At 55.4% G+C, this 27140-nt stretch overlaps 1 protein-coding gene across 5 annotated transcripts in view; it reads right to left on the bottom strand.

Annotated features, from left to right (window-relative positions):
- Nucleotides 1-27140, bottom strand: part of ITPR1 (inositol 1,4,5-trisphosphate receptor type 1) — a gene marked incomplete at both ends in the record, with an annotated part of 163018 nt that overhangs the window by 133868 nt on the left and 2010 nt on the right. For all 5 annotated transcript variants that reach the window (XM_084248296.1, XM_084248294.1, XM_084248295.1 and 2 more), the window contains one exon: nt 26965-27035. In XM_084248296.1, coding sequence (XP_084104422.1) covers nt 26965-27035 — 71 coding nt within the window. The remainder of the gene's footprint in view (nt 1-26964; nt 27036-27140) is intronic.

Raw genomic sequence — 27140 nt, forward strand, 5'->3', positions numbered from 1 at the left:
GAAATCCTGGAGGAGCTCACTATTTGTAGACTGTAAAGAAACAAGCAAAGGGACAAAACTAAACAAAAACAAACCCCAGAAATGTAAGTGCATGATTCGGACCACAGGGGCACAGCGGGGTGGGGGCGCTGAGGCCCAGGATGGCCTAAGGTGGACGGTTAGGGGTTCCGGGGTGGGGTCTGAGGAGGTGTGACCCTTTACCCCTGAAGCATATCCAGTGCTGCGAACCAGCATTAGCTCAGGGAAACAATCACATTTTTTAAAATCTGAGGTCCCGTTTCCAAGTTGGCTCCTAATTTGGCTTACAATGCCTCACAAGTCGTGATTTTTAAATTTATTTGTCCTTTGAATTGCTCTCCTCTCCCAGCTCAAACATTCTTTCCCGAGGTTCATCTGAGGATTTGTTCTAGCTCATCGTAGAGGGACTTGGCTCCGGGGCGCGCCGCGGGCGAGGCAGCCAACTTTGTGCCACTCAGCGAGCAGGGAGGCATCTGAACATCCTGGCACGAACTTTGGGCCAAAATGGTGACAAATGCAGAGGACAAGACGACAGAGCAGCCCAGCGTCTGGACACCGGGGCCTCTGCTGGCGCTAAGACGCTTCGTCTGGCCTCCGAATCCCGCTCCCGGCTGCGCCCAGCTGAATTCCTCGGGAGCCGACGATCAGCCACGCTTCTCCTCCGCGGAGCCGGCCGCCCGGTGGCTCCAGAACCCGGCCAGGTCAAAGAGTGGGTGACCGGTCCCCACGTCCCCTGGGGCGGGTCCTCCCATGGCCTGCCCTGTGAGGACACCTCCCTGACCTAGCAGGAGCCTCTGACCCCAAACGGGAAAGAGAAAAACTCTTCATTTCTTGGCAGCAGGAGACAAAATTTAATTTCACAAAGTGTTCGTAAGCGTTTGCTCCTCCCGAGCCCTGGGTATGAGCCTCTGCGGCGCGGCCGGAGGATGTCTTTCAAGGAGCAGAGTGAGGGTGAGAAACCCCCACGGCGAGGAGGCCCCTTCCCCGTGGACGGAGGTTTCTGGAACTCAGCAGTTTAAGGGCAACACGAGGAGCCACACTGGACGTGCTGCCCGAGCCCAGGGCTCCCCCAGGACTGAGCCCAGGTCCTAAGTGGGAAGTCGGTGGATTACAGAGCCTGGAGGGTCTGAGCGGGACCCCACAGGGGCCCCCAACCCGCCCTGCGCAGAGGAGCCAGGGCCCAGCAAGAGCCCAGGGAACCGGCGCTGGGGTGGGAAGGGGCTCGGCCGCCCCGGCTCCCCGGCTCCCGGGAGCCTCAGCTGGAGAAAGGCTTCGGGCACCGCCCAGCGCTCCCTTTGCCGGGGAACGAAGAATTTAGCCAAATTATGCTAAATCCAGTCTCTGTCAGGGCTCAATTGTGACCCCCCAAAAACTCATAGGTCCAAGTCCCAACCCTGGGTACCTCTGAAGGGACTTATTTGAAAGTCCCACCTGGCGCAGGGCGGCTGCAGATGCGACAGGACATGAAGGGGTGGGTGGGGGCTCTTGTGCTTGGGAGGAAATCAGATGTGGGTCACTTCACCTTCAGATGCTGATCAAACCCACTTACACCCCAGATTCCTCTGGGTCTCTCAGGGTGAGGATGAGTGGCTTCCCGTGTGGCGCGGGCTGAGGGGTGCAGTGGCATGGATGAGGACATGGCGAGGGGCTCCAGCTTTCTTCGTGTTTCTGCACGTATCAACCTAGATGACCCCCCAGAAGACCCCCTGCCACCCTCCTCAGGGCGGCCACCCCGCTGCACCCACCACCCCCTGCAGGCGCACGCATCCCTGCTCTGCTCTCACCCTGCTCTGCGGGGACACATGTGCTCGGGGTGCAGACGCCCCGGCTCCGGGCTCCGCGGGGTGCGTGAGCACACTGCAGCACCTGGTATTTTCTGAATGGATGCATGACCGTCACCTTTGGAGGTGAGCTATTTTCTGCTAGGTACAAAGTCCTGCAGTTTACACAAAGGAAAAAGGAAAAACACTCACGGTGCAATTAGAAGATTCTGGAAAGTCTCAACACACAGAGCTGGCAACCTGAAACCTGAGGTATTGGTGGGCCATATTTAAATGATCCCTGCTGTAAACAGTCTGCTCAGTGTAACAGAAACATGTCAGACAGCTTTCCTTGGGAACCTCAGCTGAAACAATTAGTCCAACTGCTTCACCCACTCGGAGCTTTTTTTTTTTTTCCGCCCTCACTATCAGTTGTTTTTCTTATTTCAAATCTACGGTCACCACAAGACAAGGCTTAACAAAATTGGGGACTGTTCCAAGGCAAAATGCAAAGCTAACTTGTTGCAACTTGACACTGCAATCCAACCATTTTTTTCCTGATTAAAAACAGGAATTAAGAATTTTTCGGAGTATCAAGGTATTCTGATGGGGTGCGTCTACCTTCCAATCTCTCCCACGTCCAGAATGTCAACAAGCATGAAAAGCAAAGCGGGGCACATGTCCCTGAGCGGGGCTTTCAGCCCAGCCTGCCTAATCCGCCTAAGAGCCAGCCGTCCCGAGAGTCCCCAGCTCTGAGTCCGCTGTGACCCTGGACAGCACGCACAGCGCCCTGGGCTGCAGTGATCAGCAGATCGGTCACTCGAGCTCCGTTTACCCCACATTTAAGAAATGCCCGTGACTCAGGCGGCACCGGGGATGTCAGCGGCTCACACGGTGAATGAAGCAGCGGAGACTCCTCCAGGCACGTGCACCCTGTCCCTGCCCAGCGCCCCCTCCAGACTCCCAGCCCAGAGGTTAACACAAAGCGCCAGACGGTCCTTCTCATTTGCTCCCTTTTTTCCTTTGCCCTTTCGGTCAGCATGTCACACTGGACCGAAGAAAGTCAACATTTGAACACAGAAGCGCATTTTCACGCGCCTGGGGTCTCAGCACGCCAGTTCTGGACAATTACATGTTAGCAAAGTTCAAAAGGTTGAAAAAGCAAAAGCCAGGGAAACCAAGCGAGGATTCTGGAGCCGTCGGTGACCCCTGGGCCACGAGCTCAGCGTCCCCGGGCAGGCCACGTGGTGTGGGTCAGGACGGTGGCCCCGCCAGCTGTCCTTTCAGCGAGGGCAGTGGCGGACTCTCGCCCACATCGGCAGCAGTCACAGGAGGACTCCGCTCCAGGCCAGCCCGACCACCTCCTCCCATGGACACGCTCTCCCTGTCCAAACCAGCCGTCCGCCGGCAGCTCAGCACCAGGAAGGGGCTGCTGAAAGCGGAGCAGGAGGCGCTGACCCCCGCGGCCACACGGCTGCTTCCTCAAGGCCTACAGCACCCATGGGTCCCCACATGTCCTTCCTCCCCAATTGTAAGGACTAAATAAAATGCACCGAAAGCGCAGAGGCTTGCACCTGACAAGGAACCCACTAGCTGTTAGGTCAGAACCTCCAGCAGGGACATGTGCAGACCCGCCCTGTGGCTAACAACGTCCACCTTTGCACCCCAATAATCCTGGACAACACAGCTGAGAGATGAACGCTCCTGCTTTAGGGACAGCTAAATTTAGGCATTAAAAACGAATGTTTATGACAATGTGCTTAAAAGTTAAGGAGAACATAAGGTTTGTAAAAATAGACAAGGCTGCCTATACTTACAATCCTGCAAAGTTTTTAATCTAGTGCAAGCACGTGTTCTTACTATCAAGTTAAATTCAGCCAGTCAAAGGTGTGACAGAGAGGAAAAGGGGAATATTCGAGATTAAGAGGGACTCAGAGGGGATGGAGACATAGCAGAGGAGCCTGATGTGCAGCCTCGCTGGAATGTATTAACTATTTTTTTTTAAAGATTTATTTTTTATTTATACAATAGCTTGGGGGTACGGGCCAGAGGCGCAGGAGGGTGAGAGGATTCACCAGAGCCAGAGCGGGGAGCAGAAGAGGCAGACCGACGAAGGACACTGCTGAGGGGAGCAGCGGGCGGCAGGAGAGGTCTGTGCGCCATGTGGGACCCTCGCTGGCAGCCGGGGATTGAACCAGCACTGCAGAAGCTGCGGGCAGCTTCCCAGCCCAGCACTCAACCGCTGCGCCACCAGGGGAGGCCCTGGAATGTATTAACTATTAGGAAGGAGTTTTCAGGGAACAGAAAATTCAGGACGGCAACGGCAGGAAGAGCTCGTTTTATTAGATGTGGTGACGGCTTTGAGTTATCCAAAGAGACGGCTTTTTTATTTTGAGGTGCGGTTGTAAGAACTTAGAGGCAAATGGCCCGATACGAGAGCTGTTCAAAGCGTGGCAGCAGAAAGCATAACCAGAGGCAAGCAGTGACCGGCCTGTTCCTCAGCCTGGCGGTCGGGTCCCTGGGGGACGGTGATGCTCTGCGTTAGGGCTGGGAGGAAGGTTTTCAGAGTCTAATGAGCTGACAATGCAAAGCAACACCCCCTTCCCCTGCACCCCGCCCGCCCTTCCCAGATGCCCTCTGTACAGGGCCCTGAACGCTTCTGTCCCTTCTTCATCCTTTTCCTGTTTTAAAAAGAAAAAATTGCTATTTCCTTGCCCGTGGCTTTCTGTTTTAAAGAAAACGTGTGGCCCCTTTCGCCTCCCGCTGCGTCACGCACTCGGCCACGGTCGCCCACTCGCTGCCCTGCCCTCCCTGACCCGACTTTCCCTCCCCGAGGCTGGGGGCGGGCGTCCCGAGGAGAGTGTCCCGCCTTGCTCCGCGCGCTGGCGGTGCCAGATGCAGTGGGAACACACTTCCTTTTTACTTTAGTTCTGGTTTTTTCCTAGACTTTCTAACTGCTCTCCCTTGTCTTGCACTGTTTGCCTTCAGTCAATCAAGCGTGTCCAGACTTTCTTCTCCGCATTCCACCGGGCAGCTTGGCCTCCCCTGTTCTTCCTGCCGTGTTTGCACACGCGCTAAGCCCGTCCAGTGACAGAAGACACTCCCCCTCAGAAGGCCGATTCCAATGTTTTTAAGCTGTTTTTAAATGGAATTAGGAAGCCGACTGGCTGAAGAACTATCCAAGCGCTTTTAGTTTATTCAAAGTGGGGAGGGGGTTCTTGTAGGGAACGGGGGAGTGGGTGGGGGGCCCAGTATATGTGGTTGTGAGAAAACTTACTTTAGACTCGATGAACTCACAAGAACTGCAGCACCCCAGTGACTCCCCCTGGGAGGCTGAGACGTCAGCACTGCTGTGCAGGTGAAGCGTGTGTCCACATGAAGCTTCTGATTTACATTTAGAAAAGCGAGTAACGTCTCAGCCCTCACCTGGGCTTCTGACTCACATCCCTGCACTGTGACGTTACAGAGGGAAAAATACAGAATCTGCAAAAAATAATCTGAGGGTAAAAGAAACCTCCAACAGAATTACTCAACCTTGTAAGCTGAATTCCAAATGCTAAAAAACACATAGTTTTAAACCTGAAAGCCACACATGGGTCTCAGGCCAAAGTTTTGGCCAAAATATTTTCTTGCTGGAGGCCCAACCGAACGGGCAGGAAGAAACCCAACAGCATGAGAAGCGTCCCAGATCACCAGCTCGCACGCGCCCAGCAGTGATCCGTCACCAGCTCGGCGGTGGGACTGTATTGGTGGGACTGGAAACTGGTGACACTACCGTGGAAACTAGTAGGGAGGAGTCTCAAAAAATTAAAAATAGAACTACCCTATGATCCAGCAATGCCAATCTGGAAATGCACACAAAGGAAATGAAAACACGGTCTCCAAGAGATGTGTGCACTTATTTGCTTCTTGCAGCATTCTTTACAAAAGCCAAGATAGGGCCTCCCCGGTGGCGCAGCGGTTGAGAGCTGGGTTGGGAAGCTGCCCGCAGCCTCTGCAGCACCGGTTCGATCCCCGGCTGCTCCCCGGCCACCGGGCGAGGGTCCCACATGGCGCGCAGACCTCTCCTGCCGCCCGCTGCTCCCCTCAGCAGTGTCCTTCGGTCCTTCTGCCTGCTCTGCTCCCCGCTCTGGCTCTGGTGAATTCTCTCACCCTCCCGCGCTTCTGACTATACCCAGTGCATGTACAAATAAATAAATAAATCTTAAAAAAAAAAGCCAAGATAGGAAGCAAACTTTCTGTCCATTAGCGGATGGGTCAAACTGATATGTGTGATAGGCAGGATACACGTGTGTATATCTGCAGACACATGCGTACACAGGCCTGTGCATGTGCACATGTATAACACAGGATGTGGTCAGACACAGGCACAGGAATACTACGCAGCCAGGAGAAAGGAGGACAGGCTGCCGTTCACACCAACCTGGATGAATCTTGAGGGTATTATGCTAAGTGAAACAGGTCGCTTAGATGCAGAATCTAAAAACGTCACTCATAGAAATAAAGACCAGACAGCGGCCACCAAGGACTGAGGCGGTGGAGGAGAAAAGGCACCTGGCCGAAGCACAGGCTCCCAGTGACAGGAGAAGCAGGTCCTGAGGGGCTGGCACGCCGCATGTGGTTGCAGTTGGCGGCTCCACGCCGTACGCCTGAGAGTTGCTAAGGGCAGGTCTTCAAGGTTCTCATCACAAAAGAGAACCGTGATGTCAGCTCATGACCTCACGAGGATCGGCCTGCAGTGTCCGCGTGGAAGCAGGACACGCACGCCGAAACACACTCAACGTGAGATGCTTGGCACCGCTCGACGAAGCAGAGCGGGTGGGTGGGTGGTGGTCTGGGCTCACAGGAGCCTTAGCACATGGCAGTTCCCTGAAAGAAAAGCCACCCCAGGTGCCACCAGGGGTGACTCTAACGATGCACAGAGCACCGTGTCACCATGAGGCTGGCCCCCACTGTCAGCGCCGGGAGCCGGCTTGTGTCAGAATGGTGCACCACGTCTCCATAAAAATTAATTTTTCTGCTAATTCTAGACTGATGTTGCCCACCGTGCAGAAGTGTCCGCCAGAGCCAGCGTGAACAAAGGCCGCACCGGGGTGTGGCTGCAGGGACAGTCCCGCTCAGCAGCGGTTAGAACAGGCAGAGCCGGGCTGCCTGCCTCCAGGTTCTGGCGTCAGGCTACGTGGAGAAAAGCAAATTACTTAATTCTTTCCTGTTTCTTGGTAGGTAAGGCAGACAAGCCTCATTAGGCAGTTACAGTGATTAAATTAGTTAAATATTTATACAGCATTTAGCGCAGCATCTGGCACAAAGTAGGGGCTGGATGAATTTTTGATAAATTGCAGTATTGTTTATGATAGGGAAAAAATGTACGTGTCCATCACTCAGAGCATGGCCACTGTCGCGCTGGCACAGCCGTCCTGTGGAATAAGCCTCATCTGTTAAAAAGAACGAGACACTGATTTTTTTCTTAAGGGTTAAGGCAGCAACACTCTGGTGGAGAAAGCAAGATGCAGACGACTCCCAGGTGTAGGAAAACTCTTGAAAATGTACGTTTTACATACTTCCACCTGCTGCCAATGAACAGGGGACCTGGGAGACGCGTGCCTGCTGCGGGAGCCCAGCAGCCTCGAGGACTGGGCCCCCTGGACAATGGTCACCAGCTGCTGCACCCCCATGAAGACTCTGACTGGGAAACACCCAGACTGTGCCCCCACGGAGAGGCTGCTGGGGTCCAGGAACCTGCCCATCCATCCAGCCCCCAAGCTTCCTGACTTTGTCCCAGTACTCCCCAGAACCAGAGCTCTGCGGCGCCGCAGGCCATGCACCTGGGAACGGGGCGAGTCGTTTCAAAGCGCAGTCCAGGCAAAGGTGGTGATGGTTTGCATCAATTATTATGTACCAGGCACTATGTGGTTTCCAGGAAGCCGCCAGTAAAGCCATGGCCACATTCCCACCAGGTGGACCCGGGGTGGATGGGGGCCCCGCACCTGGCCCAGGCCCTGCACCTCCCATCCCCTTTGGGTGTCCCTCGCGCTCTGGGGCATTGTCAAGGCCCCCAGGGGCAGGCCCAGGAACGTTACGGGGCCTTGGGGAACTCTGCGTCGCTAGAAATTAACAGCCCCGAGAATGACTTGCTTTCCGGCATGTGCCAACCTGCCGGCAGGTTCAAGGGCAGGTGAGTGCCCCAGCTCTAGATAGAAGGCACTGGAAAGGCTGCAGACCCTGATTTCATCAGCAAGGTCTCCAGAGAACACTGGGCCCCAAGGGCTGCTCAACAAGGGAGCCTTGTCTCTGTCTGGGGTGGGGAAGCACCGCCTGGCTGTGCAGTTCCTAGAAGCGCCACATCTTTCGCATTTCCCCATGTCCTTCCTCCAGGTGCTGCCCCGGGCGGAGCCCCGGCTCCAGGCCAGCACGCTGGGGAGCCCCTCCTGGGGGAGACACATCCACTCCACAACAGGAAACGTCACCAACGCAGAGATCCCAGAATGGTCCAGGTTTAAAAAAACCAAAACCATTGCGAGCCCCCAGACACCCCCAGCAGCAGGACCCAGCCCTGGACGTGTCCTTAGCAGCTTTTTTGCAAGAGAAAAACAACTGGAAGTCCCTCTGCCTACGCAGCTCTGGGGGTCCGCTCGCTGTCCGGGGCTTCGTCTCGGCACCCTCAGAGCAGACGCAGGCCGACTGCTCGCGTGGTCTGTGCGGAAGCGCGTGTCTGCCGAGCCGGCACGGCAGGTAAAGTCATGAGGATTTTTAAAAAATGCTTTCGAGTGATACTTCTCTCACTAATCCCGAATTTACAGAAATGGAGACGCATCAAGAGGGCCTAGGATTTCCCTGCCCACCGGACAAGCAGAGGGCTCTGGAGTCACCGCCCTCCGGAGACCCTGCGGAGCCGGGCCGGTCCCGAGAAGCCATTTTTTGCTGAGAAGGGAGAGCTCACAGCCCACGTCTTCTTTTCTTTTTTAATTATTAATTTATTTTCAACTGAGGTGATGGTAGGATCCCCCCTATCAAGTTCGGCCACGGCAGTGTGCCCACCACCCACATCACCCACCGTCCGCCCCTTGCGCTCACCTCCTCTGTCCCCACCCCCGCCCGGCCCCCGGGGGCTCCAGCGCTGCTGTCTGCAGTCGGGGGGGTGTAAGCCCGTCTTACCTGCCTGTCGTTCGGTTTCTCTATCGTCCATACATTAAGGCCCCATCCAGTAGTACCTTCCTCCTGACTTATCCCTTCCAGCTCTGTCCTTGTTGCTACAAACGACACGAGTTTCTCTCTTTCTGATCACTGAGGAACAACCCAGTGTGCACACACCAGGTCTTCTCGACCCACCCCTCTGGTTTGGGGCATTTCACTTGTTTCCAGAATTTCTTAACAGGGTGATGGGCAGGTGGGGATGGGACCCGGCCCATGTGTGAAGAGCAAACACAGGCAACGTTTCTCTGGCCTCAGAGAAGGGGGTGGTTTTAAGCTGAGATGAAAGGATCATTTAGGCCCAACATCCCCAAACCAACTCCTGACTCAGGATACTTCCCCCACACACACACAAAACGTCCTTCCTGTCACCTTGAAGAGCCCAGGTGAGCCGTGCCCGGGCGCTGGCGCCCATCCGAACGCAGGACAAAGGGCCCTCTCATGCTGCCCAGCGCCCAAGGGCACGCGGCCGGGAGGCGCTGAGATGTGTCTTCTGCATGAGGGAGATTGAACAGCCGCTCGACTTCACCAACCAAATTGAACTGAAACGCCACCCGGGGAACGAGAATGGAAGGCCTGCCTGAGAGTTTACTAGAAAGACAAGACTGGCCCCCCCACGCCCGCACATGCACGCACACGCACGCCGTCGCCGGTCCTCGGAGCACGGGGCTGCAGAAAGGACGTCGTGCCAAGGGGGAACCGACGCACACTCAGTGTTTCTTGTGAAAGTGCAAAGCGAGGATAACATGGGCAATTAATTAACCTGATTCGACTGCACTGGGCTTTCATTCAACGGCAATTTCATCTTGGCAGAGCCTCTTCACTCACAGCCGGCGGAAGGTCTGATTAACTTTAAAATCCTGAAAACAAACCGGGCAGAGCTGGAGACAGACTCCACTGAGAGGAGCAGGAGGGCGATTCCCCAGCACCCCTCGGCCGGTGCTCGCCCGGTCACCCCGCTGGAGCCTGCCAGGGCTTGGCACTACGTCAGGGCGAATGCCCGTGACAAATAAGGAAGCAGGATGGCAGGCGCCCAGCCTGAGCCGGCCCGTGGTCCTGCTGCCTAAGAGGGGAAGGAGGAAATATGCCTTTAGCTGAGTCAAGTGCAGCGACCTGGATGACACGGAGGTCCTTCTGCAGACAGGGCCCCCACCCGCCACACCTGGCCCAGGTCCCTGTGGGCAGGAGGGAGGGAGATGCCCACGGTGCATCTGAGGCTCAACCCCTTGGATATGGGCAAGTGACAGGGAGAGGCAGGGGTCAAGAAGGACCATCACTATGACGGGGGATTTACCTGCAACAGAAGCCGCTGCGCTTGGAAGACATCAGCGCCAGCATCTGGCAAAGCTAACACGGGGGCCCAGGGGCACGCGGCATCTCTGCCACACCACCACGCCAGCAGTCCTGAGTGCGCTGAAGCCCGATGGGCCGGGGCATCAAGGGGCATCCCCCTGGGGGGAGGTGGAGGCAGGACTCCAGGGGCAGGAACACCGGGGGTGGCTGAAGACGAGCCTCCATCACGGACACACTCGGGCACTATTGTCACTTCTCAGCCACGTGGGCTTAGTAAACGCTTAGCGTATTTATTCATAAACCAAGTGTGGGTGACCAATTTGGAGGCTTGTTCTTTGCGTCTTACAACTGGGATGCGAGAACAAAATGTTAGACCTAACCTTGCATAAAACAGAGATTAAAATAATCATCAGTGCAGGGACACGAGTGATGGAGGAGGCTGCAAGCACAGACGTGTCACAGGCCGTGAGGAGGCCAGGCCCTGCCCGTGCGAGGCGCTGGAGGGGCTTCACAGCCAGTCACCACGCTCACATCACACACGCACCAGCAGAGGCCCGAGGTCATGGAGCTCAGGGGGCAGAAGCGGAGGCTTGGGAGGCTGGCAGCTTTCTGGCCACCCCTCGTCCCTGGTGCTGCCTCTCATGCCCACGCCGACCCCACAGCGCGTGCTCCAGAGTGCAGCGCTGCCCGCGCTGGACGGGCTCCGTGAGATTCAGGCGTCACCTATTACATCTTTGCCATCGGTGACATGCCCACTCCCGACACAGACACAGCCCTTTGAGGAGGTGACGTTGAGAGCAAACAGCGAGAACACAGCTTCTGGAGTCTGGGGGGTGAAGGCAAGGTGCCCGTGCCCCCCCGGGGACAAGGCAGCAGGTGGGCGGGTGAGCACCTACAGAGGAGCCGAGGGCCGAAGCTGTGCACCCTGCAGCAGTGCTTGCTAGGATTCTGAATTTGGGGTCATCTTCCCTCAACTCTGAACTGGATACAATCCCGCGCTCCGCAAAGCCGCCACGGGACAGGGTGGCGAGGCTCCGCCAGCGTGTCCCTGCCTTCCAGGCGCCTCAAGAAGCCGCTCTCCGCCGTCCGACCCGACGCTCCTGAAGAAATGGCAACCCCTTCTCCCAACAGGAGGCCGAGCTGCATCCCAGGAGCCACACGGGGTGACAGGCAGAGGGTGGGGACGTGCTGCGACGCCCGGCCTTGCCCTCGGGATGCCCACGTCCTCCGGCCCGTGCCTCCTAAACTGACAGCTGCCATTTCACTCGTGAGCGAGTCAAGACAATCAAGACGTAGACGACTCAGGTCCTTTGCCCACGACCACACATTCGCCAGGATCTGCAGCCACCCAAGGCGCTCCCGGGGCCCAGCTCCGCACGTGCCGCCGGCAGGCCCCACAGCGCTCGCGGGAAGAAGGGGAGGCTTCCCCGCCACTTTCCAGGAAAAGTGACTTCCCCCTCAAGACGAGACGGGAAAACATATTGAACTTAAAATAGATTCTGCAATTTATTTTAGGTTTTCTCTGAGGCTTCATCTTTTTGAGGATGTAAGTTACCAACCCAACTGTTTTGGAGACCGCAGGGGAGCTCAGCTCTGAGAAGCGTTTCCAGGGAGCGCAAACCCCAGGGTGAGCTCCCGGGATGACCTTCTGACGTCCCCTCACACGGCGGTGACAGTAAGTGAGGAGTCGAGGACTAGCCCTCCTCTGTGCAAACTGGCAGCGCCGCCCCAGACGAGCTTCACAGAGAACACTGGGCTTGGCCAGTGCAAGCCCAGCCGTGGGGGCGAAACGCTCTGCTTCATCCCTTGCCTTTCCCAGCCCAGGGAAGGAGTTACCGATACAGGCAGAGGTTACTCGCGTGCACGGGACACGCTACTCAGGTGCTCGTCAGTGAGAGTGGCAACTGCTCATCAAGTCAACCGCTTTCAGTAACAGTCCTGCTCTTCCCGGCTGACTCCAGTTGGGAAAATTCTGCTGTTCTTACGGACAGGTACATTGCATTACTTATAATATGGAAATAAAAGTCAGTATTCCTCCATCACCAGGACAGGAAATGAAAAGGAAAAGATCTGCGCAGTCGCCATACCGCAACATGGAAACCCCGATGTCCAGCCACTTCCCACAGCTCTCTCCCCGGCTGATTCTGAATGCCGAGGCTGCCGAGACAGAGCATCACTCCCTCAAACCCCTACAGGCCCTTACAGTGCGGAGCCCAACAGACCTATGAAGTGGAAGCAGGCTGCTGAGCAACACAAGCGGCTTTCACTGCTGCGTAAAAGGGACGGGAACGAGAGACGTCTTCACCGTGCGGCCCCTACATTCTTCCCATGAATGCAAACAGGATGCCTGGAGCCACAGCAGCCATTCTGCGACCATGAGGTAACCAGTTCATGAAAAGTCCATATCCTGATGATGTGGCGCAAAATCTAGGGCTCCTGCGTCCTTCTCTCTGCCCAGCACTGCCTCTGTGACCTAGACACTTAGAGTTGCGGGAAGATGACCTAGACGGGTTGTGAGCCACTGGGATATGGATTTTTCTCTTTACTTGTAGTCAAAATCATTACGAACAGACTCAAATGCCACCCATTTCCCCACAATTTTCACCCAGCAGACAATCAGGAGCATGCCCAGTGCCCCCTTTTTAGGAATGGACTCCCAGCCCAGGTGACCTCCTGGGAGGCTCCCTGTCAGCACAGGTAACTCAAAGCCCACAGTCTAAGCTGACCAGCCCAGAAGTCATTGGATCCAAACTCAACCAGAATCCTCTTCTTGGAAATTCTAAATATTAAAACTACACAGCCCACTCTCCCCAAAGGAAAAGCTATGAAACTATAAATTTCGGAAATTGATGCCGTCCATAATTTCCATCACACCAACATGGCCGCTGCAACGAGGTGAAAAGTAGCACAGGTATACATCCATTTCTGAAAATATGACCAACTAGCTGCCCTGAATGAGCCTCTGGATTAAAACAGAGGAGCCTGATCAACCATGAAAACACACTTTTAAACCACGTCCCAAGGCAGCTGGCCAGGAGGGACCCGAGAGCCAACACTGGGGCGCAGGTCAGAGGCTGCGGGCAGGCAGCCCAAGTCAGCGGTCAGCCTGCAGCTGTCTGGAAAACCTGGGGACCACAGACTATGATTCTGGTCCTGTACTGGGTACAGGAGATAAAACTCTGAGCCTACAGAAGCCAGAAGCCGTCAGGTGACGTGGCGTGGGCCACCCAGCACTCACACCTCCCGAGCCCCGCTGAGTAACCAGCCAGGCACCCTGGAGAGTGGACGGGTAAGGTGGCCTGTGTCCCTCGACGCTGCTGCTGGACAGGAGAGGAAACCCCCATTGTTCATAACCACAGTGACCCACTGCTGTGTCCCTCAGGTTCACACTGTATAGAAAATCCTTACAACTTTAACCAGAAAACAAGCCAACAAAAAAAAAAACCTTAAAGACAAGTCTGGGCAGAGAATTGGTTTAAAGTCGTCCAGAGTTGCATTTAACTGGCCCTCAAGCAATTGGCAAAAGGAAACCATTTTCTCTGGAGGAACATTAACTTTAACCCAGGCCTTAAAAAATTCCACAGATGAAATTCCAAGTAACAGAAGCTGACAGGAAAATGAGAAAACATATAGGGAAGTGAGACGCCATTTTTAGAACCAGCCGCTACGAAAAATAGAATAACCAACCATCCACTACAAAAAATGAGATCTGCGGAGATTTCACCTACTAGAATTTTTAGAACTAGAACATTTTAAGAATATGGCTTTTGTGTTACAGGAAGCAACATAGAGGCTTGAAAACATTGAGGCATGAGAATGAACAAAAACTTTTAGAAAACAGAAATTCTACAAATGAAAATATAGCTGAGATTAAACTCTCAAAGAATAAAGAACACATTAGAACAAAATTTACAGACAAGGAGAATTAGTCATTTTAGAACAAATTACCCAGAGTACAGCCTGCAGAGCAAAGATGAAGACATGAAAACAGGCACGTTGCGCAGCCCCAGAATCTCAGAGAGTGTGGGGAGGCACTGCAATAAGTAACAGCTCAGAGTTCTCCGTGATGGTTAGCGAACAAGTGCAGCTCGGGGAACTAACCAAATATGCAAGATAAATAAAAATGTACCCTCACCGGGAATTTATAACTCTTAGAAGTGGAGAAAATCAAAGGCACAGAGAAGATCCTAAAGTCAACTAGAGAGAAAATACAAAGCATAGTTTCGGTCAGTTGCTTTTAACAGCTTAATGAAGGTGAAGCTTCATTAATGAAGCTTCATTAACAGCTTAATGAAGGTGGGAAAATATCCATCAACCCACAATTCTATACTTGAGAATGAAGAAATTTTCAAATAAGACATAATAGACACTCTAAAGTCAAAAGATGGTTCTTAAGGCAGAGAGAAAATTATTCTACATAGGTAATATTTTTAAATGGCAGTAAAGAAATCAATTAATATGCAAGTTTAAATTAAAAATAAATAAAATGCTAAGATTATGATCAATGAAAGCATAAACTGGGAGGGTAACAAGATTTAAAATATTCTAAGGTTCTTACACTGTAGGAGAATGACAATGGTCATTAACCTCAGCCTTAATTAGAAATGCATTTTAAACACAATTTAAATTTCAGAGTAGCTGCTGATACATAAAACATAACATATAAAACATAAGCCTCAAAACAACAGTAGGGAAAATGGAATAGAGAAAAACAAAAATCCTTCAATGAAACTTAAACACACCAAGAAGAGAAAATACAGACACACACAGGCCATTTGAGGTTGGAAAAAAACAACCACCTAAGATTGTAAATCCAAAACCATCAGTAATTACAACAAATGTTGATAGACTAAAATCCCAATTAATAGACAAAGGCAGCCAGTTATAGGCAATCAATCAGAAACACCTCTAAATCACAATGACAAATAATATAACAGTTAAAGTTAGTACCCAAGGGGCCTCCCCGGTGGCGCAGCGGTTGAGCGCTGGGTTGCAAAGCTGCCCGCAGCCTCCGCAGCGCCGGTTCGATCCCCGGCTGCTCCCCGGCCACCGGAGGAGGGTCCCGCATGGCGCGCAGACCTCTCCTGCCGCCCGCTGCTCCCCTCAGCAGTGTCCTTCGGTCCTTCTGCCTGCTCTGCTCCCCGCTCTGGCTCTGGTGAATTCTCTCACCCTCCCGCGGTTCTGACTGTACCCAGTGCGTGTATAAACAAATAAATAAATCTTTTTAAAAAAAAGAAAAAGAAAAAGAAACTTTATAAAGTTAGTATCCGAGAGATACTAACTAAAAATTCTGGTGTGCGTTTGTTATTAAGATAACAAAGACTTCAGACATAAAATATATAAACAAGTACCCTACACAATGATAAAATGCTTACTTCCCCAGGAAGTCATAACAATTTTATAAGTGTAAGCCTTTCTTAACATATCCTCAGTATGGGCCTCCCTGGTGGAGCAAGCGGTTGAGCGCAGCGCTGTGAAGCTGTCCACAGCCTCTGCAGCACTGGTTCAATCCTGCCAGCCAACGAGATACCCACATGGTGCGGCAGACCTCTCGTGTCTCCCCAATGCTCCCCTCAGCAGTGTATTTCAGCCAGTCTGCCTGTTCTATTCCCCACTGTCTCTGGTGAATCCTCTCACCTCCTGCACCTCTGGCCTGTACCCCAGTTCTTATGTAAATAAATAAATCTTTAAAAAAAAAAAACACACATAGCCTCAGTATACCTAAAAGAAGAACAAGAACTTAAAAATGACAAGGCAGAACTGCAATCCCACTGCCAGAGCTGGCAATTTCTAAACCTGTTTTAAATGTTTACATACATTAGAATTCACTCTGTCCTGTCGTAAACAATCTATGAGTTTGAACAGACACACGTACCACCACTGTAAGGATGTAGAACAGCTTCATAACCCCAAGAGACCAATAGTGGGACATTTTAACGAGAGTCTTTCAAAACCTGATAGATGAAGCTGACCACCAAAGGCCCCGGTGGGGTCCACTCGGGGTGTGCACTCCAGCTGCAGGGTGACACGTGCAAAAGGCAGGCCCAGGCCAGGCTGCAGAGCACACCCCCGAGGCTGAAGGATGGCTGTGATGGTCAGACAATCTGAGCAACATACAGCGAAGCCGACAAATGTATTTGTAAGTGAGAACTAGAAATCACACACACACAACATGAAACACTTCACATTAGGAACAAAATCTACTACACATCAAAATCCATCGCTGCGACTGAAGTATAAAAAGGAATTCAGGGCCTCCAACGCTCACTGTTGGAGAGGGTTCACAATCTGATGAATCCAATCATCCCTGAGAGTAGTCGAGGAAAAGTAAACACATCCCCAAAAGATAAAGGAAGAAAATAATAAAAGGGCAGAAATTAAAGAACTTCAAGTCAGTCCAACCAACAATGCCATTAATAAAGCCAAAATGTTTCTGTGAAAACTAAGAAGACAGAAAAACATGTCCATATTCATCCAGAAAATAAAATGCACAATGACATAAAAAGTATTATTATATTAACCCTGCAGATGCTGAAACAAATCACCGAAACCGCAGTGGTCTAAGCCACACAAGGCCTGTTCTCTTAGGGGTCGACAGGGCTGCTCCTGGAGGCCGCAGGGCAGAACTCTGTCCATGTCTCTGGTGGCTCCCTGGGCTGCAGCCTCCCTCCCTCCACACACCTCCGAGGACAGCTCTCTCCCTGCAGCTGCCCTCTGAGAAGGCCCTTGAGTCCATCACCACATCCTGGAGCCCGGGACCCTTTTCCTAGCTTAAGAACCTAACCCTGTCCACGAAGCTCCTTTCACAAAGGAGTGCGTGTGGTCACGGGTTCTGGGGTTCCAAAGTGGACACCCTTGGGGGGACCAGACGGACACCGTGGGGATGGGAGAGATAATACCAGGACACGACAGGTCCAAGCATAATTTAGAGGACATAGGTAACTTTCTAGAAAAATACAGCTTATAAAATGGACCCAAGAATAACCAGCCCCCGGAGGACACGGGAGCATGAACTGGCAGCTCATGCTGACATGAAGAAGCGCTGAGCCCGCTGGGCTCCCCGGGGCCCGGCGGCAGACAGGTGACACGGATGGCCGGGCTCTCAGAGGGCACAGCCTCGGAACACCCCACCACTCGCATGAAGGGTGCCGTATGAGCCCGAAGCCCAACGAGGTGAGGACAGGACAAGAGCACAAAGGAACAGTGTGCGGGGGGAGAGACGGACACGGCTGCCCGGCTCAGGCTGAGAGGCTCCTGCCTGCGGCCTGGGCCGGTGTGAGCTGGCTGCCTGCCAGCACCAGTGCCCTGACGAGTCCCCCTTCCACCAAGCAACTGCCACATCCAACCTCCTCAGTGGCTGTTGCTCAATGTCCCAGACTCAGGTGCCCCCGTTCAGGCCAGGCCGCGGGCTGGGGGAGCCGGGCCGAGCCGTCCTGGGCATCACCTCCCTGACCAGCCCCCGACAGCATTTTTCCTAAGTTGTTATTACGATGAATTCAGCTCATCTGAGCACCACGGCCTGATGCAACGGGCGGAACGTGTCTGGAGCCCAGCGTCCCCAGAAGCAGCCGTCACTCGTCGTCCCTGACACTGCACATTCCTCCCGGGCAGCCGCCGTCCTGGCGTCCAGGTAGACGACCTCGTCAACAGGCAAGGCGCTCGCTCCGCTCAGTCCGGCGACCTTTGGGCTGCTTCCCAGAGTCTTGCCAAGGACATATTTTCCACTGCAACAGTTAAGATGCCACGGCAGCAGCCAGCAGCCCGGGAAACAAGTCAAACGGAAAAGGTTTACATTCCCCGCATCACACCCCACACTTCCACTCCTGTAAAGACTGTTCTCAGGCTAAAAAAAAAAAAAAAGAGCTGAAATCATAAAAGTGAAATTGAGAAAGAAAATGTGTCAAGTGGCCGGGGATCCACCGACAGAAGTCCCAGGAAGCCCGCCCTGAGGAGCGCTCCCGACCAGAAGCCAAGCTGACAGGGCGGCGAGCCCAGCGGCGGCTGAGCGGCCCCCATGCAGGCCGGGACAGGCGAGACCAGCACACGAGCAGCAGCTGAGGGGGACGTGGGGCCTCGTCTGTCTGGGCCCCCACGACATTGGTGACATTTTCAGTCCTTGTGAAGGAGATGAGCGTTGTCGGGGGTTCTTCCCAGGGAGGGGCGCGGATGCCCAGCTCCGCACACCCAGACAGATGCTGCCTGGGCCTGCTGGGATGCGCCGGGGCTCAGGATGGGCCCCAGACAGCCGCCAGCCCCCCGGACACACGTCGAGCAAAGAACAGGCATCTGGAACCCAGTTGCTCAAAAACACGCGGACAGGGAGGAACTTGTCCAGGCCCCTCTGTCCACCCGGCTGCCCAGGAGGTCGCGGGCAGGTGTGTGCCACACCTTGCCTTCTGTCCACAGCCCGCAGGGCACACGGGAAATCATGCTGCATGTTCTGTTTTGCCCTCCCAGCAAGCTTTCTATGTTCCTCCCTGACGAATCTGAAAATAAAGGCAATGCTAACATTAAAAAAAACTACAAGTTCGAGCTCACGAGAGACCAGCGGAGACAGATTCCGGGCTTCCTCCCTCCCGCCTGCCCCCCCCACCCCGGCTCCAGGGACTGCATTCCCTCGGGCTTTCACATCCTGGTATGATATTTAATTAAATACTCCATTCCTACTGGTTTATGTACTAGAGAACACTAATTTTAGAAAACCGATTAGCTAGTTCTTTTAAACTGTATGTTATTGTAGCTAAGGTCAAATTTTTCACTGAAACTATGGCAACAGAACCCTGGATTCTGTGCCGACAACACTGAAGCAAAGTTCTCATGAGCTGGGCCTCCCCGGCGGCGGATCAGACCCGCTCCTGCCTTCACCTGGAGTGCGGCCCGGCCGGCCGAGGAGGGGGCGCTGGGGGCGTCCGTGGCGGCAGGAAGGTGCCGCCTGCGTCCACGTCAGCACACAAAGAAGTGCCATCACCGTGACATTTTTAGACACGTACAATTTTAGCCTCACCAAACATCCAGACATTTCAGAAACACCCAAATTGGAACTCGAATGTACCCGGAAAAATACCAGACAAAAAAAGGAACTTTTTAAATCTCGAGAGGCGGAATCATGCCCGACTTATTTTCCCCATGCTCGCAACTGCCCACATTGAAGTTTTTCGGCACTGGCCCCCGCGCTCGCTCGAGAAGGAGAACAGACCGGCTCTTTGAGGAGACACGGTCTCCCCAGGCGCGGCCGCCCTCCCCCAGCCCCTGCACCGAGCACAGCCCCCCCGGAGGTGGCCACTCGCCGGCCATCCCCTCCAGGTGGCCACTGACCCGCCTTCTCCTGGACTGTCCCAAGCCAGGGAGGGAACCCGAGGCAGGCCCCCCAGAGGAGCCCCTCTGAACCGACCACACGCTCACACACACACGTGCACTCACACAAGCATGCGTGGGGGGAGGGGCTTTCAGGAAAGCGGCAGAGCGGCCTATCTCCCCCCCCCCGGCCCGCCCAGCGTGGTGGAAACGCCTGCCCCTGGCTTGAGATAAACACGCTTCCTCCCTGGCGGGCTCCAAGTCCAGACCAAGGCAGGATCGTCATGTGGGCGCATGCCCCATCGGTCAGGACCAGAGCTGGGCAGGGGGAGAGCTGGCCTGTGGGCTTCCTCCAAAGGCCACACACTCCAGAGCCGCCCCCTCCTGGTGCTGGGGCGCAGCAGACAGATGTGGGAGACCAGCAGGGGTGAAGCCCCGCGGCCCCAGGGACGGCTGCAGACTCCACGCACTGAAATCCCCAGGCCGGGTGTCAGTCCAAGCCCTCTGGTCGGGGGTCTGGGCACGGGAGGGGCCTCTTCTCCATACACGGTCAGCAAAGACTCTCCAGGCAGGGCCACCCCAAGGGCTTTCACTGTCTTGAGCAGAAGGTGCCGGGGCCCCGTAAGAAGGCGCTCAGCTGTCTCCCAGCATCGTGTGTGAAAGGGGCCAAGAAAAGGCCAAAACCACAGATCAAACGGGGTGGGGGGGGGTGTCCAGGAGAGGAGGGGCCAGTCTGCTGGCCGCAAGGAACACTGTCACCTGCAAGAGACCCCGCTGAAGGCCAGACCCGGGCAGTGCGGGGAGAGGTCACACAGGCAGCCGTGCAGAACGTCCGTCCCTGATGGACAGACGGGGAGACAGCGAAACCCTTTGAGAGCATAGGTCAATCCTCTCCACCCAGCTTGTCCCTAAGGGCCTGCACCTGCCGCATTGGGCAGGGGAGGGCAGGGTCAACTGCCCCCGCCAGATACTCCCCATCTGTCTGGAAGTGGGCGACAGTGAGAGACACCTCGCTGGCAGCAGAGTGGGCAGCTGCGTGTCCATGATGCAGGGACACGCTCCCAGGTCAGCGCAGCCCAGAATGACTTGTTCTGGAGCAGCAGAGGTGGAACCGGACACCAAAATCCACAGACTTCCAGGCCAGCACCCACTCCAGGCAGTTGGGAGGAAGCATCAAGAGGGCCTTTCGGCTTCATTCTGGGCTCTGCCGCTTCCTGCTCTGCCACGACGGAGGGACACTCGGCGTCCTGCACGACCGTGTCCACAGGGGATGCTGATGGGTCGTGAGGGTCCCATGGAGGAAAGCATAAAAAGCAGCGATTCCGAGTAAACGAACAGACACAGGTGGCGCCTGGAAGCGCCAGATCAGGCACTGTTACCTGCATCGCTAGAAAACAGATTATCACCGACGACACAGATGACTGAAGAGGAAAAATGTTTTAATCCTTGGTGCGAGCACCGCAGCTAGAAGACAGTGCGAGCAGAACTCAGGGTGAGCTCCAACCCCAATCTCGACACAGACATGCTTTTGACCCCAAGAGACTCTCTCCAACTTCTGCATTTGTCAGAAAAGGAAGCACAGTCGTCGGGAGCAAGGGGCTCGCCGCCCAGCTTCAGGGGTGTCCCGAACACAGGACCGACCGTCCCAGCCCTTCGCCCACCACGTGTGCCCAGGGCACGGCCTGACACGGCCTCCTCTGCGTCCTTCGCGCCGGCTGGCCTGGCCCCGCTGGAGGAGCCGCGCAGCCCCGCCGCTCTCCGACCTGGGACAGGGCGGCTGTGGGCTGCTGGAGCCTGTGTACCTCGGGAGAGGGCGCGGCTCTCGGCTGGCGCGGCTCTGGGCTGGCGCACGGACTGCACGGGAGGGACGTCACACGGGGCCTGGGGTCTGCTGCCTGGAGACAGGTCTTCCAGGGGAAGCTCCTCAGGGCTGAGGGAGTGCGGGGCCAGGCCCACGTGGGCGGCCCCGAGCAAGCAGGCGGGAGGCCAGGCGGGCGAGAGTGCGCGGGCTTCCAGCACAGTCCTGCCCGGCCGTGGCCCGGCCACCGGGGGACACGCTGTGAGCGTTCCCTGTTGCCCGGGGAATTGATTTAAATTATAGTGACGTTTCCTTTCTCGGGCGTCTGTTGGTTTGATTGAGATAAGCTGGTAAATCCGAAACGATTATAAAAAACCTACTAATTTTTTTATTAAATCTGAGTTGATTTTGTGAATACAGAACAAGTTACGGGGACTTTTCCAGGCGCTGCGTTGCACACACAAACTGGCTCACGCCTCGAGGCACTGGCGTGTCGAGCACCTTAAATAGATGCGTTTTTCTGCCTAATTTAACCAGACGGCCTGAAACGAAGGCCTTCAGCCCCACTGCGAAAGGCCTGTCGTGGGTTAGAATCAAAAGGACAAACAAGATTTAAGCTAGGCCCACCCCTTTTGCATGTGGTATTTAAAACTCAGTCAGATATGGGTTCATTCCTTGGATGCCTTTTGCCAAGAGGAAAAAAATTAAAAAGATCGTTGCTTAGCAACGCCTGAGACAACGTGCAGCCGAGGAGGGCGGTGGAAGGCCAGCGAGCCCGGCGGTCTGTCCAGGCCACCCGGCCCAAGTGACCTTTGTGACCCTAGGTCCTGGCTGCGTCCCCAAGAGGCTCTGGGGGCAGGCCTGGCCGCCTCTGTCCGTACGTCTGTTCTAGACGAAGACCCCCGGCAACCCCAGGCAGCAGAAGCTTCTGGACTGCGCTGGCTCCTGCGCATCCCTGGGACGCTGTCTCCCTGGCGCGGATTTCAATGTCTCACAACAAAAGGGATCTCAGGAATGACTTCGCTTACACTCCACTCAACAAACGGGGAAAGTGAGGCCAGAAGGGATGAAACAACACCCCTCCCCAAGCATCAGAGGGGACAGACACAGCTGGGGTGCTTCACGTGCACCCCCATTTCCTAAGTCCTTTAAAAGCTCCCACATTGCAGGCGCAACAGGCCGGGGCCCCTCTCCTTCCTGACTCCCCACCCTCTGCTGGAGGCCCCCTTCGAGCTGCTGTGAGCCTCAAGGCCAGTGGACAAAGCTTCACAGCACAAAACTCTTCTCCCAGCCAAGCCCTGCAGCGCCTGCAAGCCCCGGGCGGGAAGGGGGGGGCCACACGACCAGCTCTCTGTGATGAGGACAGAGGGTCCTGGAGGCTGGGGCTCAAGTTCCTGGCTGTGGTTAAGGTGCGTGAGTGGCTCTTCCGAGACAGCCAGCGCCCTCCTCTCGCACTGAGGCCACCAGGGCACATGCTGAGCAGTCGGGGTCTCCAGAGGGGAGTGCCAGCGGCAGGGCCACACTCCCAGCGCTGCACCAGGCATGGGACGAGCCGCAGGTGACACGCCGCCACCCGTGGCTGGCACTGGGGACAGCTGAGAAAGCATTAAAGAATGCACACGTCCGCCGGGCACTGTTTGCCCTCTTCCCGCTGGACTTTGGTCCTCGCTGAAATGCCCCATCGGAGTCACGAGGAGAGGCCACGGGCATCTGAGGCAAGGGCCCCGGGCCCCGTAGGAAAGGGTTGGCAGGGGCGAGCACAGGAAGAGGGTTCTCGTCTGACACTGAGACTAAGGGGCCTCGGCACTGAGCCAGGTGCTCAACTGCCATCGGTCAACGTGACATCAGCAAAAGTCAGACGCCCCCGAAGGTGAGCCGCTGCTGCCCTTATGGAAAGCAACCTGGATTTGCCTTAAAAAACTGAAAACGGAAATACCAGACCCCGGCCACCCCTCTCGTGGGCATCTGCCCAAAGACTGTGACCCCTAAGTGACAGCCCTGTGCACCCGACAACGCTCATGGAGCTTATTCAGGACCGCGGGACATGGAAGCAGCCTGAATGTCCACTGAAGGACACCGGTCAGACAGTGTGGTCGATCTACCCCAAAAGGACAAAATGCAGCCATTTTCAACAAAATGTAGGGAATCTGAGGGAATTACGTGCAGCGAAGTCAGCTGGACAATGGAAGCAAACACCGGACACATGCAGCAGACAATGCAACAACGCAAAACACTTTCAAAAACCAGGGGGCACCAAGAAGCACCCTGAGGTTAGGGTGGGGGGAGACGAGGGCACTGGAGTGTTGGGGAACATAAGCAACAGAAAATAAGGTTCTGCCACCACCCACGGACACCCGTGCCGTGTCAGTCAGCCCTGCAAGAGCAGGCCTGGCCAGTCTCAGGGGCTCACACAGCCCAGGGGCAGGGCTGCCGCCCACACACATCCAGAATGCAGACCGCGGCTGATGGGCACCAGTCCTCTCTTCCTACGGGCAGTCAGGGCAGCAGGCCCAGTAAGAAATCACCCTGGGCTGGCACCTCTCTGCAGCAGGGAGAAGCATGGTGGTAACAGCCCAGCCTCGCACGCCTGGGCCTGAGCATTGGCACCGGGCACCCCGTGGCACCTCGCCAGCTATCACCCACCTATTACCTCCCCAGGAAGGAGCGCTCCCCACCCTGCTTTGCAGGCTGCAGGTGGGGCAGCAAGCCCTGGAAGATCAAGCACCACACCCCGGGCCCTCGGCTTGCAGTGGCCATCAAATCTGGGCCCAGGGGGCCATGTGGACACCCCACCCTCAAGGGCACTTCGAGACAGAGAGGGGGGCCGCATCCGATGACTCGTGTGAGGGACTGGCACACAGCCCTACCCTTCCGCCTCCACCTGTGAGTCCAGGCTCAGCTCTGGGTCCTGGGAGCAGAGGCGGGAGCAGCATCACTCACCGCACCCTTGGTGAGGCCCAGGGCCCCCAGGACACATCAGGGCACACATCAGGGCCCACACACATCAGGGCCAGCACACATCAGGGCCTCCACAGCCTGACAAGCAGGAAAGGTCACCGCCTCCCTTTAACAATGAGAAGACCCGGGTCTGCAGAGGCTAGGCCGCTTCTCGGGGGGCACAGGGCTGAGAACAGGGGAACTTGGATTTGACCCCAGGAAGCCAGGTCTGAGGGCCCCTGTTATTAACCAGTAGGGGAGCAGATTCCAAGAGCCATTTACAAAATTAAAAACCCAGCGTCGGAAGCCACAGGGAGTATTGCATAAATAGGCCTTTGGTTTCCATTTACTTAAGAACAGGTTATGATGGTTCTCAATATAGAAAATAACTTGGCAAGGAAGCAATGGAAGCCACAGCAGAACCAATGACCGAACGCAGTTCTGCAGGGCTCCGGTGACGACGCCTCCATCCAGCGGGCGTCGGGCCAGCACCTCACTCCTCTGGGGGCCTGCGGAACACCGGGGCACAGAGGCACGGCAGTGAGGCCTCCAACTGCCCCGCGCCCGAGGGTCACTTAATCAACAGTGGAATGACCTCAGCTCAAAAACACACTCATACTTGGGCAGACACCCCTCCGCGAGAGAGGCCTTCTCCTTTCAGAAAGCACAGCTGGCGAATGCTCAGGGATGCGGCCACAGACCGGAGAGTACGGAGCCTCGCTGCCCGGGGCCCAAGCCGGATGAGTTCTCCCCGGCACTCCAGGGTCTCACCTTGAGCAGGGCCCACTGCCCACGAGGCCCGCAGCCAGCCTGTGCTGAGCCAGGCACCCCCCGTGCAGAGCAGCTCCCAACCCAGGGGCCTTTCCTTTCAACTGACGGAGGTGGTCCACCTGTGACCTCACGGTCTGTCCCCGACAGCACCAGGCCAAGCCGGGAATGGAGTCTGGTTCTTTCCAAAGGGCCTTCTCTCAAAACATCCCTTCACGTCGGCCGGGAAAACACGCACCTCTCCCGCCCCGTCCCCACCGCAAGGTCCTAGGCCTGCATTCAAACAGCCATTGTGACCCCTGCTCAGTGCTTAACCTTCCAGAGCTCCCGTCCCAGCTGCTGGCAGTCAGGAAGCCCAGCGGGGCCAGGCTGTCCCCCCCCCATGGCAAGTGGTGCAGCCCGGCTCTCTGCCAGAGGGAAACCCCTGGGGAGCTTTCGCAAACCCCCACACCCAGTGACATCAGAGCCCTGAGGCTGCCACCTGGCATCGGTCTTTCTGGGACTCGCCCAGGTGAACTCACCACACAGCCAAATTGAGACCCACAGCCCCACTGTACCCACCCAGCTGTGGGATCCCAGACAGACCACTTAACCTCAACTGCGGAGGCCCCTGAGCAGCCCCCCGCGCCCCCTCCCGCCGGGGACTGAGGCACCAGGACCTAAAAGCACAGTCTCGGGCCCCGGCTCCCAGTCCACTAGGATTGGCCCTGGGAAAAGGTAAACTGAGGTACAGCAGGCTATCAGATGGGGATTACTGCCACGACCGTGGTCGCTGGCTCGGGCCCTCCTGCACTCAGCACTGCTCCGGAGGTGGCACCAGGGACTCAGCAGCTCCCTCGGCTCCTGTCACACGCACTTATGGCAGCGGTGAGTGTAACAGCCCCTCCCGGGCAAAGCACCCTCCAGACAGCAGCCAACCAGACGCCAACTGGATGCGGCGCCACAGCCAGCATCTCCAAACGGCTCCCACCCTCCAGTGTCTGCCTTCTGTTTTATTCCAATTTCTTTAGCTTTTCTCCAAAAGAAACCAAGCCCTCCCTAAATCCCTTAACAATAAGCACGTGTAGCTCAAACGATACCGTCGGCAAAGGGCAAGGCTTGGGGCTGAGCCCTCAGTCCAACTCCTGAGCCGGGTGCTCAAGCCCCACTGTGTGTGAGACTCACTCGGGAAGCCTTAAGAAATGCGGGTGCCCAGGTTCCCACCTGCAGTGGAGGGGAGCCCTGGGCACCTGTTTAATGTTAGATCCCTCCGGATCATCCTGCCTGCAACTGGCACTGCAACTCACGGTCACTGCAAATCACAGTCACTGCAAATCACAGTCACACCAACAGCAAAGAGGTAACAAAAGAGCTCATCTCACCTCCAGATACCAAAGGTATTTTAAACACCTCCAGGAATAAATTAGGCTGCTTCGCAGGGAGCTGCCAAATGCGAGAGAGGCGTTTCTGGGAGAAAGCCACCGGGGAAGGCTGTCTTGCCTGTGTCTTCCAACTCAACAAGCAGGTGCCATCACCAAGCACTTCCCAGCCCCATTCAGGCACTTCAGAAAGTCACCGTCCCCCAAAAAAACAGCAAGACTGCTAACACAACAAAGATCCTTGCGACGGGACCCACAAACCCTCTGTTTAGAGACCAATCTGTGCCAAAGTACACCTGCAGACTGAACACGCACTTACCAGCACGTGCTCACCAGGTCAACTGACCAAAGTCGCCCGAAATCTTGACACTGAACTTCTTTATGCATTAGAGACACCATAAAGCTCGGAACCGAAATCATACTTGAAAACACACGTCGGTAAATAAACGTACAGTTGTTTTAAGAGCAAAAAAATCGCACCCAGCAACAGAGTTCGAGAATTTTCAACAGAGGCAAGGCTGCCACACCAGGAAGGCCACCAACTTACCTCTGAATTTCTTGGGTGGGTTGTTGAGGTCCCCAGCTTCAGGCTGCACAACGCAACGGTCGTCAACCAGGCTGCGGGGGAGACAAAGACAAACGCTGTAGCAAGCCCAGTGCAGGAAAAGAAAACCTAAGCACCTGAGCATGCCAGACGCCCCAGGCAACAATCACATACCCGCT

Source organism: Talpa europaea (assembly GCF_964194135.1).
Source record: "Talpa europaea genome assembly, chromosome: 11".
Classification (NCBI taxonomy): Eukaryota; Metazoa; Chordata; class Mammalia; order Eulipotyphla; family Talpidae; genus Talpa; species Talpa europaea.